Source organism: Lagenorhynchus albirostris, chromosome 14 (genome assembly GCF_949774975.1).
Source record: "Lagenorhynchus albirostris chromosome 14, mLagAlb1.1, whole genome shotgun sequence".
NCBI lineage: Eukaryota > Metazoa > Chordata > Mammalia > Artiodactyla > Delphinidae > Lagenorhynchus > Lagenorhynchus albirostris.
Genome location: NC_083108.1, coordinates 46,366,492 through 46,386,854, shown reverse-complemented (window position 1 = coordinate 46,386,854; position 20,363 = coordinate 46,366,492). Strand labels below are relative to the sequence as shown.

General features: G+C 34.8%; 1 protein-coding gene across 5 annotated transcripts in view; it reads left to right on the top strand.

The window, feature by feature from the left end:
* Positions 1-20,363, top strand: part of TAF4B (TATA-box binding protein associated factor 4b) — a 113,873-nt gene that overhangs the window by 22,308 nt on the left and 71,202 nt on the right. For all 5 annotated transcript variants that reach the window (XM_060121403.1, XM_060121399.1, XM_060121401.1 and 2 more), the window contains 3 exons: positions 1,612-2,226; positions 10,234-10,366; positions 11,030-11,132. In XM_060121403.1, the coding sequence (XP_059977386.1) occupies positions 1,612-2,226; positions 10,234-10,366; positions 11,030-11,132 (851 nt within the window). The remainder of the gene's footprint in view (positions 1-1,611; positions 2,227-10,233; positions 10,367-11,029; positions 11,133-20,363) is intronic.

The window sequence follows — 20,363 nt, the reverse complement described above, 5'->3', positions numbered from 1 at the left end:
TGGTATAGTATTTTCCATTTTGGAGATGAGAAAATTGTTTAAATTGACTTAACTTTTGATCAAACACACAGGTCTAGAATTTAGCCTGACTCTACTGGCTATGTAACACTCCCTTGAAGTTACTAAATATTACCATTAAGTACTTGCATTTTGTATCAGTTTTCTAAGGACTATTATTAAGCCTTATGTTTTTTTCTTGAGAATATTTTTTTCATATCCTTGAGAGCTCTGGAGGTTGGACTTTGCATAGGGATAAGGGATTCGGCATTTAGACTTAACTCTGGCCAGGTGATCAAGAGATAATTTAGCATACATGTTTTTATTGTTGTCTCTTTAAGTCTTATTACTTTAACATTTCTTTCCAGTTGTGTTTTTCTCAGGTCTCCCCCATCTTAGATTTCTTGCTTAAATTTAATTAATCAAATCACTTCATTTGTTCATGTATTTCCAAAGCAGCTTGTTTTCTACCTTTTTTTTTTTTTGTTTTGTTTTGTTTTGTGGTATGTGGGCCTCTCACTGTTGTGGCCTCTCCCGTTGTGGAGCACAGGCTCCGGACGCGCAGGCTCAGCAGCCATGGCTCACGGGCCCAGGCTCTCCGCGGCATGTGGGATCCTCCCAGACCGGGGCACAAACCCGTGTCCCCTGCATCGGCAGGCGGACTCTCAACCACTGCACCACCAGGGAAGCCCCTGTTTTCTACCATTTTTAAAGTTTGGGAAAAGAGCGTGAAAGACTTTTTGTTTCTTTCTTTTGATACTATTTATAGATATATATAATTGAAAACCTTCAGATTAAAATATTCTCAATCTATTTAAGTAAAAAAAAGTAAAAGAAGTAACTAGAAGGAAAGGGAAGAGAAGCAATAGTGCTCATTTGCTTCTTAAGTAAAGGCAGTCTGACTGAATTTAAGTATCAAAACAAGGAAATCTTCCAAAACAGCTCATGAATTCGCTGAAAGATAACCTACTAACCACCTCCTTTTTCATCTTGTTTTCTTACTCAAAAACAAAAGTAGATAAAACCCCTAGGGATGAAAAGGCAGAACCTTCTTTATAGGTTAAGCTGTTTCTATTTTTTTAGCAAGATACAAAGGTAGACTCCAACTTAAAACCCAGTCAGAAAATATTCTAGCTCAATTAAGGAAATTGACCTTCTTTCTATTAATTTTATTTTGATGTAAAGGCTGTTTCTACTCAAAGTTTGGAAGTTATTTAACAAAAACTTTTTTTTTTAGATTCTGCTGTCCTGTAAACAAACTTGTAAATACTGAAGTAATGGGTGATCTATTATGAGGTTTAGATAAATACAAATAAGCAGGATACAGTGTTTTATTTTACCAAATTAATATTTGATACCAATTTGATACTGAAGTATATAAAATAAGTTTAATACTGAGACATAATAATTATGAATTGAAAAATGAAGCACTTCGGGGCTTTAAATTATATCCTGGATATTGACAGAATGTAAATGATTGATAACAGATTTCCTCAACTGAAACGTTGGTATACTTTTAATTTTATGTTGTACAGATATGACATACAAAGTAGTTCTGTTTTACTAGAGCTCATTTATTTAGTTATTAGTGTTTTTTTTGTCCTCTGTTTCTAGAAAAGTGTGATTGCCTTACGACAACTGATGCCTAACTCCCAGAGCTTTATTCAGCAGTGTGTTCAGCAGACTTCTAGCGAGGTGGTCATTGCTACCTGTACCACAACAGTAACGCCTTCTCCTGTGGTGACAACAGTAGTTTCCTCAGTCCAGCCTGAAAAGCCCATCATTGGTTCTGAAGCAGCAACATCTGGAACTGTGTCAGTGCAAACTCTGAATCCACTTGCTCCAGGGGGAGCAAAAACTGGAGTTGTGACACTTCATTCTGTGGGTCCAGCTGCTGTTCCAGGAGGAACAACAGCTGGAACTGTTGTGCTTCAGACTCCAAAACCGCTAGTGACATCTCTGCAGAACACAGTGACAGCAGTCTCACTTCAGCCTGAAAAGCCAGTTGTCTCTGGGACAGCAGTGACACTGGCCCTCCCCTCGGTAACTTTTGGAGAAACCTCAGCAGCAGCTGTATGTCTTCCGTCTGTGAAACCTGTTGTTACTTCTGCTGGGACCACATCTGACAAGCCTGTCATTGGCACTCCAGTCCAAATCAAACTTGCACAGCCGGGCCCCATGCTTACACAACCAGCCAGCATTCCACAGGCAGTTAAAGTCAAACAACTAGTGAGTAACATTTCATTTCTTCCTCCATTTCTTCTTTTGAAAATTTCAGACATTCAGAAAACTGGCAAGACTAGTAAAATGAACCCCTGTGTACCCTTGACCAGGGTTGACCAGTTGTTAACGTTGTACCATGTTTGCTTTGTCTCTCCCCCCTCTATTCACATACACAAACACACACGTAATTTTTTCCTGAACCATTTAAGAGTTGGTTACAGAAATTGACTTTGTGCCATTAAGTACTGTGTATCTCTTAAGGAAAAAGATTTTTTTTAGCATAACTGCAAACGTACTTATTATCACACATGGGTAGTTAATATTGGCACAATATTTACAGTTGTCCCAACAATGTCCTTAATAGCTAATTTTTTTCCTGATGTTTCTAGTAAAGAATTGCATATTACACTTGTCTTTTTTTTTTTTTTTCAGGCTCCGTTAATCTAGAACAGTTCTCAGCCTTTTGTAGTTGTTCATTGTGTTGTACTATTTTAAGTGCCTGGGCTAGTTGTTTTGCAGAGTGTCCTTTATTTTGTTTTGTCTAATCATTTCCTCAAGACTAGATTCAGATTAAATATTTTTGGTAAGGTTATTACATAGGTGATACTATGGTAACATTTCTTTTAAAAATGTGCTGAAGGAAGAGAGAAGTGAGGGGAGTAGATGAGTAAGAAGTTGTGTTTCTTCCTAAACCCTATAGATTGGGAAGTTCTTGGGTGGAAGAAACCTGAAATTTTAGCTGTTTATCTGTTAGTGTTTAGATTTACTTCACTCAAGACATGTTTTATCGGAAGACTGAAAGTATTGTTAACCTGTGGAAGATAGTACATGGTGAATTAATTAAAAATCGTGTTTTTTAAGTAAAGTTCTCTACCTTATACTGTAACAGAACTAACTGTTCTTTTGATTTTTGGTGATTGCCCTTGTTCTTCTTTGAAAACCTTCATGTTAAAGGCTGTGTTTTGAATCTCTTTGTTTTAGTTTTTTCTGCTTTTTGGAACAGTAAAATCTAAGTAAACTTCCCAGCCTTGTGTACGTGATCAGGAGAAGACATTAGTATCTGTGAATGATTGTCTTTGAGGCAGAGGGCAAGCTTTAGGTGTAGAATGAAAGAGGAAAGATCAGTTTGGACAACAGTCAAAACTCTTGGGTAGGTGGGAAGTAATAATCGTTTCCTGGGCGTTGATCTTTTTTCATCCCTTCCTACTCTGCGTCTGATTTTCAAGTGGAGAAATGTACCTGCCTTGTGGCGTTTCTCTTGGGTGTCTGCATTTAATCCCAGAGACGAACCTTCTTTAGAAGCAGTGATTCTTAAACATCGATCTGAGTAGCCAGGTTTGGGAACCATTGTAACTGTAATTGCCTTGGTGAAAGGTCTCTTTTGGTAGCACTTAAGAGTATTGAAATCCTCTTTATGGGTCATAGCTGATTCTTGAATAAATGCTAATCTTTATTGAAAATCTATAGCATAGCCACCCCTAAGTGAAATAATACTTTATAGCTACATAGAGTCTTAAAACATGTCTTGTATGCAGTATGGATTTTGAAATAATTTTGATGAAGACAAGGCAGGGAGAAAACTAAGAATCCCAGAAATTGTAAGGGACCTATCCACTGGCACTCAACAAGTAATAGATCTCAGCCTAGAACCCAGCGTCTTTCCCATTAGATTCTGGCACTTATGGCAAGAACTTCTAGGTTTCTAGAGGGTCCTGAAATGGAAAACTGTCAGGTAATAACATCTTGACAGCATTTACATTTTATAGGCTTACCTTGTTATACATTAGAAACAGTTTCAATCAAGAAAAACATGTAACAAAATCCACTGGTAAATTTTAGGGATTTTTAAATTTCCTGCTTTCATTCTTAAAAGAATGGGGAATATATTTTCCTTGTGAATTCTGTTTTCTTGTTTGGCCTTTGTTTCAATTTTAGTCAACAAATTTGATGTCAGTATTCATATCTTCCTGTTTACAATGGCAGAAACAGAGCAGCTAGACACTGAAGATGCATTGTAATCTGTTCTATAACAAATTTTTACCTGGGGCACAAAACAACATAAGCTGTTCTTTCTGTATGGTAATGCCACAGAGAGGATTGAACTAGGACATTCTTTCAAATCAGCTAATTTAGAAAATTAATGTTACTTAAGTTTGAATTAGTATTACTCAAGTAATTTAAGAATATCATCAGTGAGTTCATTATAAACCATAGTCCAGTTTAATCCTAGGTCTGTCTAAGTGAGGAGGAAAACACTCCGGGTGCTAGAAACATAAGAAAGTATTCAATGCAGCTTGTAAGAAATATGGTAAATAATTATTTAAAATACGAGAATTGCCACGCTAGTTCAAATCTGTGGTCCATGTAACTCAGGATGCAATCTCCAAAAGTGGTCTGAACAGTAGAAGTATGGCTGTGTTTTTCAATGTTAGGTATAAAATTTGTGTGATTTATTTCCTTTAATAATCATTAATTTAAAAATCCCTGTTAATACTTTATCTTTTTCTAGCTTGTCTAGTTTTCCTAAAGAGTTGTATAGGTTTCCTGCCTTCTTGATAAGATGTTTTAAATATCACACTTTCAAGGTATGAGAATCCTCTTAATCTGCCATTGCAGGGTTTAGATTTTGTACAGTTATTATTTTATGAAGTATATGTTTTCATTCCAGATTAAAGAGACCCTCCTCCCAATTTTTTAAAAAAAATTTAGATTTATGACCACATGTTATCTTTTCTATCTCATGGATTTTTTTGTATGTTACCCTCTGGGGATCTGCTAAAGTTCTCATCAAGTAAATTAGATAGGATTGTTCACACTTTCTTTAGGTGTAAATTTTTCATTTTGTACCAGTAGTTCAACATAGTGCTTTGTATATCTTGGTCCTCAAGTGCTTGAATTGTTGAAATATGGACCTAACCAGTAGTTCCTGGATTTCATCTAAGAATCTAATTCTTTTAAATGATTAATCTTATTGGTTGTCTACCAATTCTGGCATAGCAGCTATTATAGGATGTTATATACTACAACTAAGCGGAGCTTGACATTTTTACCTTTTTTAAAAAGTTAATGAAAGAGAGTGGATGAATTGGATTAGAATTTACCAGTGGTGGATAGATAATAAGTAGAAGCTTTCAGGAGTTTTGATGCTGAAAATTTTCCTTACGATATTGGTGAAAAAATTATTTTACACATAATTGAGCAAAAGCTAAATTTAATTTAAATTAAACATTGTCATAGTAATTCAGTTTAAATGTAATTAGAAAAGTTAATTTAATTTAAAAGAGCTAAATTTTAATGTCTCATCATTTTTTAAATTTTGATAAATTTTAATAACTAATTTTAACACAAAAAATTAAGCTTCTCAAATCCACATGTGTGAACAAAAATCATGAATGAGAAAGGAAATTCAAAATTCTGGGTTTCTGTTTTTAGAAAAAAGGTGTATAGTTTTAGAGAGTAAACTGAATACTGTTACTCTTAGTAATCGTGTGTGTGTGTGTGTGTGTGTGTGTGTGTGTGTGTGTGTGTGTGTAAAATCTTTTAAAAAATTTTTTATTTGGAGATAGGGCAGGAAGTTGTAGTATTATCATAGATATTTTCCTTATTTCAGATATATATTTCCCCAGGTGACTATTACTTGCATTTCTTTCTTAACAGAATTGTAGACATTTGATAAGTAAGTGGCCAAGTACGTTCAACAATCATTCTCCAACTATTACTGTTTTGTGGATATAAGAGAAAAACAACTAATTATCAGTATATTATTAATGTAATTTTCAGTTTCATCGAAGTAAAACTGATCTCCTAAAATAAATTGACCCCAGAATATTAGAAAAAATTTGTTGTTGTTGCATCATATTTTTGTCTCGTACCTAATTATTTTGAAGTAGGGAATCATTAAAGAATTTCAGAATACACATTTTTATATGAAATGCTCTGTGAGGCTTAACTCTGCTGATTGTCTCTGATTTCACTTCTCACTGAAGAAGGAGAAACATTTTCAAGGTATAAATTTCAGTCTCTGAGTGTGCTGGTGGCCACTATTTTTGTTAAAGAAGTTGAAATTAAAATTGAGTGGGAAACAAAACAAGGATTATTGTTTTATTGGGTCAAGTAATTCACTGTCAGTTTCATATTGGACTGATCTACTGCGATCCAGACTTAAGTAATCAGTTTGTCTTTTTTTTCTTTCTTCTTAGCATGCTGTTAAGAGTGACAGGAGAGGTAGAATTCAGTTGTTGATTGTCAAATAGGACTAATGAAAGATTTGGTAAAGAGGCTGAATCCAAGTAAGGCCTACTACCCTTTATTTTCCATATATAATCAGGAGTTGCGTCGAAAAATCTTCATGGACTATAATTTAGTCAGGGTTCATATAGTAGTCTTAATATATAGGTTGATTAATGCCAGTTCATTTAAATTTAATTGAAGAATATATTTTTTTTAGGTTTTAGTTTGGTGAGGATACATTAGAATTTATGGAAAATAGACTATTTAGAGACAATATTTACAGTGTGTATGTTGTCTTATTTTTGCCTTATTCAAGAAAATGTTTTATTATGAAAATTTCCAAACATAGCAAAGTTAAGTTTATAGTGAATACCCATATACCAACCACCTAGATTCCACTATTTACAGTTACTATACTTGATTTATCCACCCATCAATCTTAATTTTTGATACATTTCAAAGGTTTCTTCCTAAAAAAATTAAACATTAATTTTAATGCATGCATATCATTAACTACCAATCAATATTTGTTTACTCTTTTCTTCCTTTTAACTAAAATTTATATTCAGTGATGTGCACAAATTTTAAATGTAACATTGGATAAGTTTTGACAATGCTTACCTCTGTGTAACTCAAACCCTTTCAAGATATGGAGTGTTACCATCACCTTGCAGTTAGTTCCCTTTTGTCCCTTCCCAGTCAGTCCCCACCTGTGTACCTCCAGAAGCTATGACTCCCACAGATTAGTTTTGCTTGTTGTTAAAGTTCATATAAATCATCATACAAATAAGCACATTTAACTTTTTTAACAGAAATTTATAGGTTCTCGATTTGAAGCAGCATTTACTGATTTCTATAAAAGCTGGTAATATAATTAAGAATTCATTTGGGCAAATTTTAAAAAGTGGTTAGAAGGCCCTTTGAAAAAACAGCATATTCTGAGGTTGCCAAGGTTGAATTTTAATCTAGATTGGGCATGGCAAATACATTTCAACTCTCATTATAGGATTTTATTGGACCTCTGTGTTAAGAAAGATTCTAAGGCTGCATGTGGGTATATAGAAATGGTGGTATTTAGTGATGTATGCTTGTCCCAGAATTTGAGTAGTGGCACAAGAACCACACATTGGCTGCTCCTAAGAAATAGTGGCAACTAACATGTATTTCCTGACTTTTTTTTGCGGGGGGGTGGGGTGCGGGCCATGCTGCGCAGCTTGCGAGGTCTTAGTTCCCCCACCAGGGATTGAACCCAGGCCCTCGGCAGTGAAAGCACAGAGTCCTAACCACTGGACCACCAGGGATTCCCTATTTCCTGACTTTTTATACTACAGTTTTTGTTCATTTGGGGCCCTATGTTTTCTAGAACTCAACCTCAGTGAGTGTGTGCCAGTAATCACATATTGAATGCTGTATAAAAATTAGAGGAGGTATTACCCTTTAGTAACTTTGTGTGCATGTACTGCTTGAGTTACTTAGAGCTAAGTATTTGATTGCTGTGTATTTATGAACAGAGGAGTTGGTGGAGTCGAAATATAGAGAAGGCAGAGTGTGAAGGGTGTTTTCATCTACTAGTTTAATCTGTACTTGTGTTTGTTTGCTTCCTTTCCTTATGGAATTTAAGAACAGTTCCATGTCAGATATTCCAGATCATAGTTAGTGTAAAAATCATAATTAATGTAAAAAAAAATATCTGTCACCTGAAGAATATTGTGTAGCTCTAGACCTGCAGTTTCTATAAACTATAGAACATTAAATTAACATCCTAGTAAAACATCAGAACTTGACTTGTCAAGAGAAAAAGCTAAGGAAGGTATGTACTATTTACTCTTCTTCTTTTCTAGTGGTTTTTTTGGAGGGAAAGTAAATAAAGGACATGTTTTTAAAAATATAATAGCTCTTTGTTTTGCTTGCCAAGTAGGAGCAGATGTATCATCTTTGGGCCAATTTCCATCTGTCTAATTTCAGTGTCCATAAGATGCCTAATATTGTGGTCTAAAAATGGTACTTTCTTTGAAAGAAGACTACTGAACTGTTTTATACTTTCTCATTGTATTTTATTTTGCTCAGCAAGTGTGCAGGAATATACTGCACATGTGATCCCAAGTGTATTAGGTGCACTTGGTAGCATACATCCTCATTGGTACATCCTCATTAGGATGAGGAATGATGGGTATCCAGGATTATTAAATCAGTTGCCACATTTGCCTCCTGCTCCCTGCATGAACTTGCCCTGGAGTGGGCTGTAGGCTGAGCCACACACATCCCTGGCCTGGGAGCCCTCCTGCAGGCAACAAGGCTTGCCTTCCCCAGCTTGTTCTGTGCTAGGGCCACACGCTGACGCTGGGGTCTTCTGGCCTCCATGCCCCCACCCCTCCTGGCATGACCCCAGGAGGCATAGAGCCTCCTTCCACCTCAGGGGCTGGTCTCTAGGCTGTTACTTTTTTTTAATATTTTTGAGTACCCATCAAAAATGGTATGAAGACTAACTCATAAGCAAATTTCTAATAACATTTTATTACTATCTTTTGTAATTAAAATACTGAAAAGAATACCAAATAAAAGATATCAAGGAAGAAAATATGAACAATAGGGAGGTATGCCAGAATTGTTAGGAGTGTTTCTGTTTTCTTTTGAGTTTCAATCTGAATGCATAAATGGGACTCTGAATGTGTATTACTTTATGGAATTTAAATCTGTTTCCTAGGACTTTACAATACATAAGTATGATCTCAACTGAAATATATCATTGTTTTCAAGAGTTGTTTCTCTCTTTCAAGAGTCTATTCTCATAGAATCATGGCAATTGAATTATTCCAACTTGTATTTTTTCTCTAGGAACATTGGTTCCTATAAGATTATTTATTGGGACATTTTGGATTTCTTGTAAGTTACTTTTGTTTAGTAATATGCACTAGACAATTTTATTTACAAAAAATTAGAGTATAGAATAAATTATACCTCCAGAATTCCATTATGAAGTCTACCTCCTAGATCATTTATATTAGCCATATATGAGTTTGAGGACTTATAAATATTTCGCTCTCAATAGCTGGCTCAAATACATGGTGACTGTTTTTTTTCTTTGAAGTGAAAAAATGAAACTCTGCTATTCTGTTTTTTCTTCTTTGAAGCTAAAAACAAGGCCCTGCTATTACTTTAATTTCTCTTCCTTTATCCCCAACCCTCACCCTCTGGATTTCTTGAACTGTTATCTTGGAGAATGCCTGTAGCATTGTTATCTTTCAGATACTTTTAAAAAAACAACCAATTGAAAGTCATCATCTTCTAGAGGTATATTTTGAAATATTTATGGATAAAAAGATATATCTGGGATTTGCTTTAAAATAATTGAGAGTGGGGAGAAGTGGGTAAGGATATAGATGAAATAAAATTGGTCAAGAATTAATCATAGTTGAAGCTGGGTAATAATGGTATAGGTGGTTTCATTTTATTGTTCCCTCTGCTTTTGTATGTGTTTGAAATTTTCTGTGTTAAGTTAAAAGATGAAAATAGGGTCTATTTGGAGATTTAAATTTAGCAGAATATAAATTTGAATTACACTCTGAAAATTATAGTGTGAGATAGTCATGTTTTTCACTTTTGAGTAAGATAATTTTGCTACATACAAATTTAAATTTTAAGTAGGCTTTCTTGTGATGCTACGATAAAGGTATATTTAGTTAGGTGAGCCTAATCATTTGTTCTATTGTTACAATTGAAAGCTTGTTCTTTCCTAAAGCAGGTCTAGTTGAATGACTGTATTAATAATTCTCATTGTTTCAGGTAGTCCAGCAGCCTTCAGGAGGCCTTGCAAAACAAGTGACCACACTTTCCCATTCCTCAGCATTGACCATCCAGAAATCTGGACAGAAGGTGACAGTGGGCACTGCAGTACCTACCAGTCAGTTTCCTCAAGGTAGACTCTGGCTCATCCCTTGGGTTTGGAACATGATGGGTTTCCGTACTTTTCTTTTGCACTGTTAAGAGAAGAGAGATTTCTTTTAAGTTGAGACCTGTGAGAGAAGACTGAAAGATAACTTTATTATATTCTTTGTACATAGCCACTTTTTAAGGGTGTACGTTGTTTTAGATTAAAGAAGCACCACTCATGGTGTTTTGTAACTAGATAAAACAATCTACTAGTAAATAAAGTACTTTTTTTAACTTATAAAATTTGCTATTGTCTTATTTCTTTTTAAAATGTGCTTCTTTCCCTACGTTTGGAAGTCAGTCTTACAAATAAAAGAGGTTTTATGTATTTTTTAAATCTACCAATATAAAGGATATATTATTAACATGTTTCTGTCACCTTTTCTGCATAATATTTTTATAATGCTGGTAATTCTCTAGCCAATTTGAGGACCATATAAAAAGAAATGGGAGAGGTCTTAATTTTATGATTTCTTGTGCAGGGAATAAATTCATTGTCATGTTTGAATTTAAACATAGTTCTAGGCCAGCTTGAAATTTTCTTTGATTATTCTATATGCATTAAAAATAACTTGTCCTGAATTTTTCCTAATGTAGTGTGATTGCTTTTTTAAAATTTTACCTTTTCTTTCTTCTTTTGATTTTATAGCTTCCATTCTAAAGCAAATTACCCTGCCAGGAAATAAAGTTCTGTCACTTCAGTCATCTATTCAGAAAAGCAAAATAAAAGAGAATGGAACAGCATCCTTCAGGTAAAGAAATTAAATAGTTAAAACTTGGTCTGGTTTAAGAAATTAATATTTTTTAAAAAGCAGGAAAGGGATGACAGAATAATACTTATATAAAATAAATTTAATGATGCCTTTTTAAAAAGCTAACAGTACTTTATTGAGTATAATTTATAAGCAGTAAAGTGCACAAATCTTAAATGTAGAGCTCAATGAATTTTGACGAACATATGCCTGTGTAATCATAATTCAGACCAAGATGCTGAACATATCCATCATCTCTGTGCTCCTTTCATATCAATGACTTCCAATCCTTGCCTTTGGCAGCCACTGTTCTTATGTCCATCACCATAGATCATTTTTGTCCATTCTTGAACTTTACATAAATGGAAAATTACATTATCTACTCTTTTGCATTTGACTTTTTTCACTCAGCATTTTTTTGAGATTTATCTACATCATTTTGATTATTAGAAGATTGTTCTTTTGTACTGGTGAGCAGCATTCATTGTCTGAATGTAAATTTGTTTATCCGTTTTCCTGTTGATGGACATTAGGATGTTCCCAGTTTTTTAATGATTCTATATAAAGTTGCTATAAACATTTACATACAGATTTTTATGTGACCATAGGTTTGATTTCTCTGTAGTAAATATCTAAGAGTATTATTGCTGGGTCATTAGGTAAGTATGTGTTTTACTATTTAAGAAACTACCAAAATTGTTTACTTTGTTTACTTTGCATTCCCACCAGCAGTGATGAGAGTTCCAGTTGCACTCCAACTCTGTCAGTACTTGTTATTGCCAATGCTTTTGATTTTTACTATTCCAATAAGTGTATAGTGGTTGTTATTATTGTCATTTTAATTTGCACTTTCCTAATGACTTAAGATGTTGAGCATCTGTTCTTATGCTTATTTGCTATCCTTATACTATCTTCTTTGGTGAAGTGTGTATTCAGATCTTTTGCCCATTTTTCCTTTGAGTTGTTTTTTTTCTTATGATTGAGTTTTTAGAGTTCATTATATATTCAAGATCCAAGTCCTTTGTCACATAGTGATTAGGAAGTATTTTCTTTGTGGTGTGTTTTATCATTCTTTTACCAGTGTCTTTCACAGAGCAAAAGTTTTTAATTTTGCTGAAGTCTAGTTCATTAGTTTTTTTCTCTTATAGGTTATGTTTTTTATGTTTTGTCTAAGAAATGTTTGTGTAACCCAAGGTTTCAAAGATTTTCTTCTGTGCTTTGTTCTAGAAGTTTTACAGTCTTATGTTTGTCCTTGGATTGATATTCTTTAATTTCTACCAGTTGATTACTTAAAAATTAGTGTGTGGATATTCTATTTTCTTTTTTCTCTATCTTCTCCCATTTTTAGTTGCATTATTTGTCACAATATGTAAATATTTGTACATTAGTCCTCCTTCCTCATCCCCACCTATATTTTAGTTGTAGTTCTACTTTTATATTAAAATGCTCACCTTCAGTCTGTTCTCTGAAGTTTTCCTAGTCATCTCTTGTTTGGATGAAATTAATTGAATGTAGTCCATACTTTGATCTACCAGGACAACCATTATTTCATCCTTATGCCTGCCACTAGTTCTCTGGTCTCTCTTCTGCAGTTTTTATTCAGTCTTCTTTTACCCAAAGCCTTTGAGGTGGGGGTGAGTGGGTTGGGAAATTGGTCGCAATAGGGCAAGAAAGTATGTACTGGGAATTGTTTTCCTTTTCACTTATTCTTGTTTTGAAGTTTGGGTATTTTTTGTCTTCAAGTTATGCTGAGGCTGTGGTTTTTGTTGTTCTGTATTGTTTGGGGGAGTAAATGTTGGAAGATGGTGACCTAGGAAGTCATCATTGTCTTCCAGTGCAGTGAGTTTTGACAAAAGGCTAAATTCATGTACCCAGTACCTCAGTCAAGATACATAGAATACTTTCAATACCTCAGAAGCCTCCTTTGTGAGACTTCCCAGCCAGTCCCCCTATTATACCTTAGGCAGCCACTGATTGGCTTCTTATCATTGTAGATTTGTCTTTCCTGGGGTTTCAAATCAATAGAATCATATAATTTGTATTCTTATGTTTGGTTTCCTTTGCTCAGCATAATGTGTTTGATATACATGCAGTGTTGTTGCATGTATTAGTAATTTGTTGCTTTTCGTTGCTGAGTAGTATTCCACTGTATGGGTCTACTGCATTTGTTTGTACTGAATTGTCTCTTTATCCATTGGTGGACATGCGGGTTGTTTCCAGTTTTGGGCTATTATGAATAAAGCTGCTAGGAACACCTGTATCCAAGTCTTTGTATGGACATAAGTTTTCCCTTTGCTTACATAAAGATATGAATGAAAATGCTGAATCATTTAGTAGGTGTATGTTTAACTTTATAAGAAGCTGCCAAACTGTTTTCCTTTGTGGTTGTACCATTTACAGTCCTACCCGCAAAGTATGAGAATTTGTTCCATATCCTTGCTAACAGTTGATAAACTGCAGTTTTAAAAGTTTTAACCATTGTAGTTGGTATTTAGCTGTACCCTCATTCTTCAGTATCTGCGGTGGGATTGGTTTTAGGACCCATTGCAGATGCTCAAGTTCTGTAGTCTGCCCAGCATATCTGTGGTTCTGCATCCTCGGATTCAGCCAGTTCCAGATCATCTACTACTGTGTGTATTTACTGAAAAAAATCTGTGTATGAGTGGACCCGTGCAGTTCAAACCCATTGTTGATCAAGATGCTGAGTGTATTTTCATGTCCTTATTGGCCATTTGTGTAGCTCCTTTTGTGAAATGTCTGTTCAAATATTTTGCCCATTTTTAAATTGAGTGATTTTGTCATGTACTTTTTCTTCATCTATTTAAGATGGTCATTCATTTTTTAAATAATACAGTGTATTCTGAATTACACTGATTTTTTAAAAAATAGTTTGAATGTTAGTATTCCTGAAGTATTATTATCCTTTTTATATATTGCTGCATTTGATTTGATTAATATTTTAAGGGTTTTATATGTATGTTCTTTAGGGATACTGGTGTATAGTTTTCTGTTCTTATGGTGTCTTTGCCAGATTTTGGTATGTGGTTATGCTGGTCTCAAAAATGTGTTGTATGATGTTTTTCCCTCTCCTTTATTTTAAACCTTTGAGTAGAAATTATTTCTTCCTTAAATATACGAATGAATTTACCCTTGAAACTAAATAGGTCTTTTGTTTTCTTTGGGGGGAAGGTTTTAGGTTTTTTTGTTTTTTTATTTATTTGTTTGCTCTGGGTCTTAGTTGCGGCAGGTGGGCTCCTTAGTTGTGGCTTGTGGGCTCCTTAGTTGAGTCATGCAAACTCTTAGTTGCGGCATGCATGTGGGATCTAGTTCCCTGACCAGGGATCGAACCCAGGCCCTGTGCATTGGGAGCATGGAGTGTTATCCACTGCACCACCAGGGAAGTCCCCCGGGGGAAGGTTTTGATAAGAAAGTCAGTTTCATCTATAAATGATTTTCTCTGTCATCTTAATGTCAATTTCAGAAAGTTGCATTTTTTAAGGTTTTTGTACATTTCATCTTACTTTTAAATTTGTTGAAATGAAACTGTGCTACTACTTTCTTTTCCTTTTAATATTTGTAGATTCTTTAGGGTAACATAGTATCATGCTTTTTTTTTTTTTAAAGGATTTTGTGTATTTTATCTTAGTTGTTGACTTTTTCGGGCATATAGCTGTTCATTTTATTCCCTTATCCTTTTAATATCTGTAAGATTTGTAGTAATACTCTCTCTTTTCATTGATATGTTTCTTTCAGTTTTGTTTAGTGTTTTTAGAAAGTTAACTTTTGATTTTACTTTTTTTTTTAATTAATTTATTTTGGCTGCACTGGGTCTTTGTTGCTGCACACAGGCTTTCTCTAGTTGCGGCACGCAGGGACTACTCTTTGTTGGGGTGCACAGGCTTCTCATTGCGGTGGCTTCTCTTGTTGTGGAGCACAGGCTCTAAGCACATGGGCTTCAGTAGTTGTGGCACGTGGGCTCAGTAGTTGTGGCACCCAGGCTCTAGAGCGCAGGCTCAGTAGTTGTGGTGCACAGGCTTAGTTGCTCACCGGCATGTGGGATCTTCCCTGACCAGGGCTTGAACCCGTGTCCCCTGCATTGGCAGGCGGATTCTTAACCACTGTGCCACCAGGGAAGCCCGATTTTATTGTTTTTATCTGTTCATCTTTTGTCTATTTTATTGACTTATAAAAAATATTCCTTTCTTTTCCTTGTGTTGGGTTTTAGTTGCTTCTCATTTAAAACTATAAACCCCCTAAGTACTGAGTTAGCATCCAGCCAATTATAGTGTTTCATTTTCATTTTTATTCATGTCAAAATATTTTCTCCTTTTCCTTTTATTTAATAGTACAAATACTTGGGGCCTCTCTAGAGATTTTATTCATTTTTTTCTAACGTAATTTTGTCCTGATCAGAGAATATACACTGTAAAATATCAATCTTACTAAATTTGAGACTCTTTATTATGGTCAAACTTGATGAATATCTCATATGCCCTTGGAAAAAATGTATTACTCAGTTTGGGGGAGTAGTTTTTTGTATGTGCCATTCTGGTGAAGGTAGCTAGTAGTGTTTATATCTATTTCCTGGCTTTTTTTGGACTAGTTCCATCAGTTACTGAGAGTGGGCATTAAATCTCCAACTCTGCTTATAGATTTATTTTTTCCTTTAGTTCTGCCAGTTTTTACATTAATTATTTGAAGCTCTGTTATTAGGTATACACATATTTATAATTGTTATGTTTTTCTAATAAATTGGCCCTTTTATCATAATTACATGTCCTTTTTTATTATTTTTTAAAATTTTATTTATTTATTTTATTATTATTTAAAAAAAATTTTTGACCATGCTGCGTGGCATGTAGGATCTTAGCTCCCGGACCAGGGATGAAACCCGGGCCCCCTGTAGTGGAAGCACAGAGTCTTAACCACTGGACCACCAGGGAAGTCCCCACATGTCCTTCTTTATTTGAAAATATTTCTTGTATTGCTGTGTATTTTATCTGCTGAATATAAACACTTCAGCTTTGTTACTGTTTGCATATTCTATCTTTTTCCTTCCCTTTTTTCAACCTACATGCGTCTTTGTATTTAAAGAGTGTCCTTTATACATTGCATATAGCTAGGTTGAGCTTTTCTTATGAAATTCAACAGTTGTTTCTTTAGGTTAATATTTTGCTATTTTATTCATTTGTTTTTTGTCTTTTAGGGTAAGTGATTATTATTTTATATTTCATTTTAATTCCTCTGTTGGCTTCTTATCTATATCTGCATTTTTTTGTTTTTGATCAACAGGGATTGCAATATGCTATAACATGTATTTTTAGTATACACTCTATTTGGAGTTAATATAGTACCACACATAAAATATGTGAACTTTGCAACAATATAAGTCCATTTACCTCACTCTCTTCTTCTGTGCTATATATTTTTATTTTCATATGTGTTACATTAGCATGCATTATAAATGTATTTGTGTATCCACAGTGTTATGATTTTAGCTTTAAAGTCCTTTTTTTTTTCCTTAAAATATTCTTTCTTTTCTTTAAAACATTCCCAGTGCTCTTCTTTTTTTTCTGTAGAGTTCAGTTTTCAGTGGTATTTTTTCCCTTCAGCTAAAGAGCTTCCTATAGCATTTCTTGGTCTGTAATTGTGGTGACAACTCTTCTGTTTTCCTTGTCCTGAGAACTATTTTTGTTTACCTTCCCTTTAGAAGGGTAGGTTTTTTTGGGGTTTTTTTTTCCCAATTAGAAATTGTAGGCTGACCCAGTCTTCTTTACTGTGAAGACTTAAAGATGTTATTCCATTGTTTTCTGGTCTCCATTGTTTCTGATGAAAAGTCAGTTTTCATTCATATCATTATATATATTCATACCATTATCTCTCCTGTCCTTTTATGAATCCAATTATATATGCATTAGACTTTGATATTTTCCTGCATATACCAAGGCTCTGTTATTTTCTTTGATCTTTATGCTCCTTTAAATCTGTCAGCATATTTGTATGCTTCCTTAAAAATCTTTGTCTGCTAATTGCAACATTTGGCTCATTTCTGCCAAATTTTTTTTTTAACTCTAGGTCCTATTTTCCAGTTTTTCATACGTCTTATAAGTTTTCATTGTGTTCAGAACATTCAGTGACTTTCTGTTTTTTCACATATCTAGTAATTATTGACTCTGGATTCAGTTATGTTCCTGAAGACTGATTTTTAATTTAGTAGACTTTATTTTAGTTTAACTTGACTGTTCCTAAATTCCAAACTTAGTCTTTCTTAGGTTGAGTAGCAGCTGAAATATTCACTCAGTTCTTTCCCCTTACTATTGCTGTTTTTGTTAGGCTGCTGGGGTGTCCCCTGGGGCGTATGTAGTTCTTCCATCAGTCAATGATTAGGTCAGATTTATATGCAGATTTGAGGGATTACTGCTCTGTGGAGCCTTACATTCTGGTGTATCTTCCCTAATTGTCCAAGTGCTCTTTCAACACTGAAATCTGTCCTCTGACACCAAGAATACGGCTGCACAGGCTGGAGAGTGCTTTCAGGCCAAAAGACATAAACTCACAAATTTTACCCATCATTGTTACCATATTTCAAGGGTTGACTTCTCTCTAGTTTCTGGTTGCCTTTTTCCCATTTTTTAAAGTGGTTGCCTTTTTAAAAAGTTGTATGTTGATTTTGTAATGATTAATTAAGCTACTCTGTCATTACCAGAAACCACACCTCCATTTCTTTTTTAATAGATTTTTGTTCTCTATTGGAATTATCCTCTGCATTCTTGAACAATTAGTCATAGTTATATTAAAGTTCATACCTAATATTCCCAACATCCAGGTTGTCTGTAAGTCTGTTTATGTTATTTGGCTTTTTAGTCCTGTTTCTTGGTATGAACTTAGTAATTTTTGAGTCAGTGTCAAGTATGTGTAAAAAATAATTATAGGAGTTTTGGATTAATTACCTCCAGAAAGAGAATTTATCCAGTTTGCTGGTTGGCAGGAGAGGAGCAGATTGCCTTCATCTAGTCAGTAACTGAATTCAAATCTAGGCTGTAATCTTTCCAAGACTCCATGTCCCTTTGGTTCTCCCTGACTATAGGATGTAGTACCTCAGGTATTTCAACTAAGACTTAGGGTACTTTTCTTTGCTGGATTCTGAACCCTAATTTTAGGATTTTCAGAATGGTAAATGAGCATTGGCTTCAACTTAAGGTCATAAGCTGCATTAATCCCTAACAAGAGAGTCAGCCTGACCTTTGAAGCTTTGAAGCCAGGGGTTGACTTCTCCTCTCTACCTATGAAAGTCCTGATGGTATCTTCTTCCAGTATAAGCTGTTTTGTCTACATTAGAAGTATGTTGTTTAGTGTAGCCACTTCTATTAATTATCTTAGGTAGATCTTCTGGATAACTTGCAGTAGTTTCTACATCAGCACTTGCTGCTTCACCTTGTACTTTTATGTTACGGAGGCAGCTTTTTTCCTTAAACCTCATGAACCAACCTCTGCTAGCTTCAAACTTTTCTTCTTCAGCTTTTGTATCAATAGAATTGAAGAAAGGTAGGACCTGACTCTGAATTGGGCTTTGGCTGAAGGAAATTTTGTGGCTGGTTTGATCTTCCGTCCAGAACCACTAAAACTTTCTTTTGTATCAGCTTTTGTATCAATAGAATTGAAGAAAGGTAGGACCTGACTCTGATTTGGGCTTTGGCTGAAGGAAATGTTGTGGCTGGTTTGATCTTCTGTCCAGAACCACTAAAACTTTCTTCATATCAGCAGTAAGGCTGTTTCACTTTCTTATCATTTGTGTGTTCACTGGAGTAACACTTTTAATTTCCTTCAAGAACTTTTCCTTTGCATTCACAACTTGACTAACTGGCACAAGAGGCCTAGCTTTCGGCTATCTTGGCTTTCTGCAGGCCTTCCTCATTAATCTTCATAATTTCTAGCTTTTGATTTAAAGTGAGAGATGAGTAACTCTTCCTTTCACTTGAACACTTAGGAGGCATTGTTGGGTTATTACCTGGCCTAATTTCAATATTGTCATGTCTCAGGGAATAGGGAGGCCTGAGGAGAGGGAGAGAGACTGTGGAATGCCTGGTTGGTAGAGCAGTCAGAACACACACAACATTTACCTATTAAGTCGGCAATCTTGTATGGGCATGGTTTGTGGTGACCCAAAACGATTACAATAGTAACATCAAAGATCACTGATCACAGATCACCATAACAAATAAAATAATAATGAAAAAGTTTGAAATATTGCAGGAACTGACAAAATGTGACGAAGAGTCACGAAATGAGCAAATGCTATTGGAAAACTGGCGCTGGTAGACTTGCTTGACCACCGGGTTGCCACAGACCTTCAATTTGTAAAAAACACATTATCTCGAAGCACAATAAAGTGAAGTGCAATAAAAGGAGGTATGCCTGTATAGGCACGGTCTTTTCTGGGCTTATCTATTCTGTTAATCTTTTTTTTAAATATCTATTTTATCTTACTGTTTAGTTTATTTCCAATAGCATACTGCTCAATTTACTATAACTTCAAAATAAATTTTACCTCTGTTAAGGCATGTCTCCTACCTATCCCTCTTTATTTTTTTATTTCCTCTCCTTCCTCTACTTTTACACCCTCCTTCCTCCACTTTCATACCCGCTTCCCCTGTTCTTCTTGATTTTTTTTGCCATTCTTGGGATTTTGCTGTTCATATAAATTTAGGCATCAGTTTAAATTCCACAAAAAACCTGTTAGAATTTGACCAACATGGCCTTGAGCCTATAGGTCCATTGTCCTTCAGCTGATTTCTTTATAATTTTGAACCTTCTATCTATGAACATGATTTATGTCTCCATTTATGCATGCTTTCTTTAACATCTTTCAGTAAAGTGATATAATTTTATCTATACAGGTTGTACACCATTTGTTTTGTTTATCTGTTAGGTTTATTCCTAGGCACCTTTTTGTTGCTATTATAGGTAAAATTTTTGGTAATTGCCTTTTCTGTTCCTAGTATATAGAAATGTAGGTTGCTTTTTATTTATTTATTTATTTATTTATATTTATTTTTGGCCACGCCGCGCAGCTTGTGGGATCTTAGTTCCCCAACCAGGGATTGAACCTGGGCCCACAGCAGTAAAAGCCCACGTCTTAACCACTGGACCACCAGGGAATTCCCTAGGTTGCTTTTTTTAAAAAAATTATATGCCAACCCCCTTGTTCTTATTTCTGATAATTTTTAAATT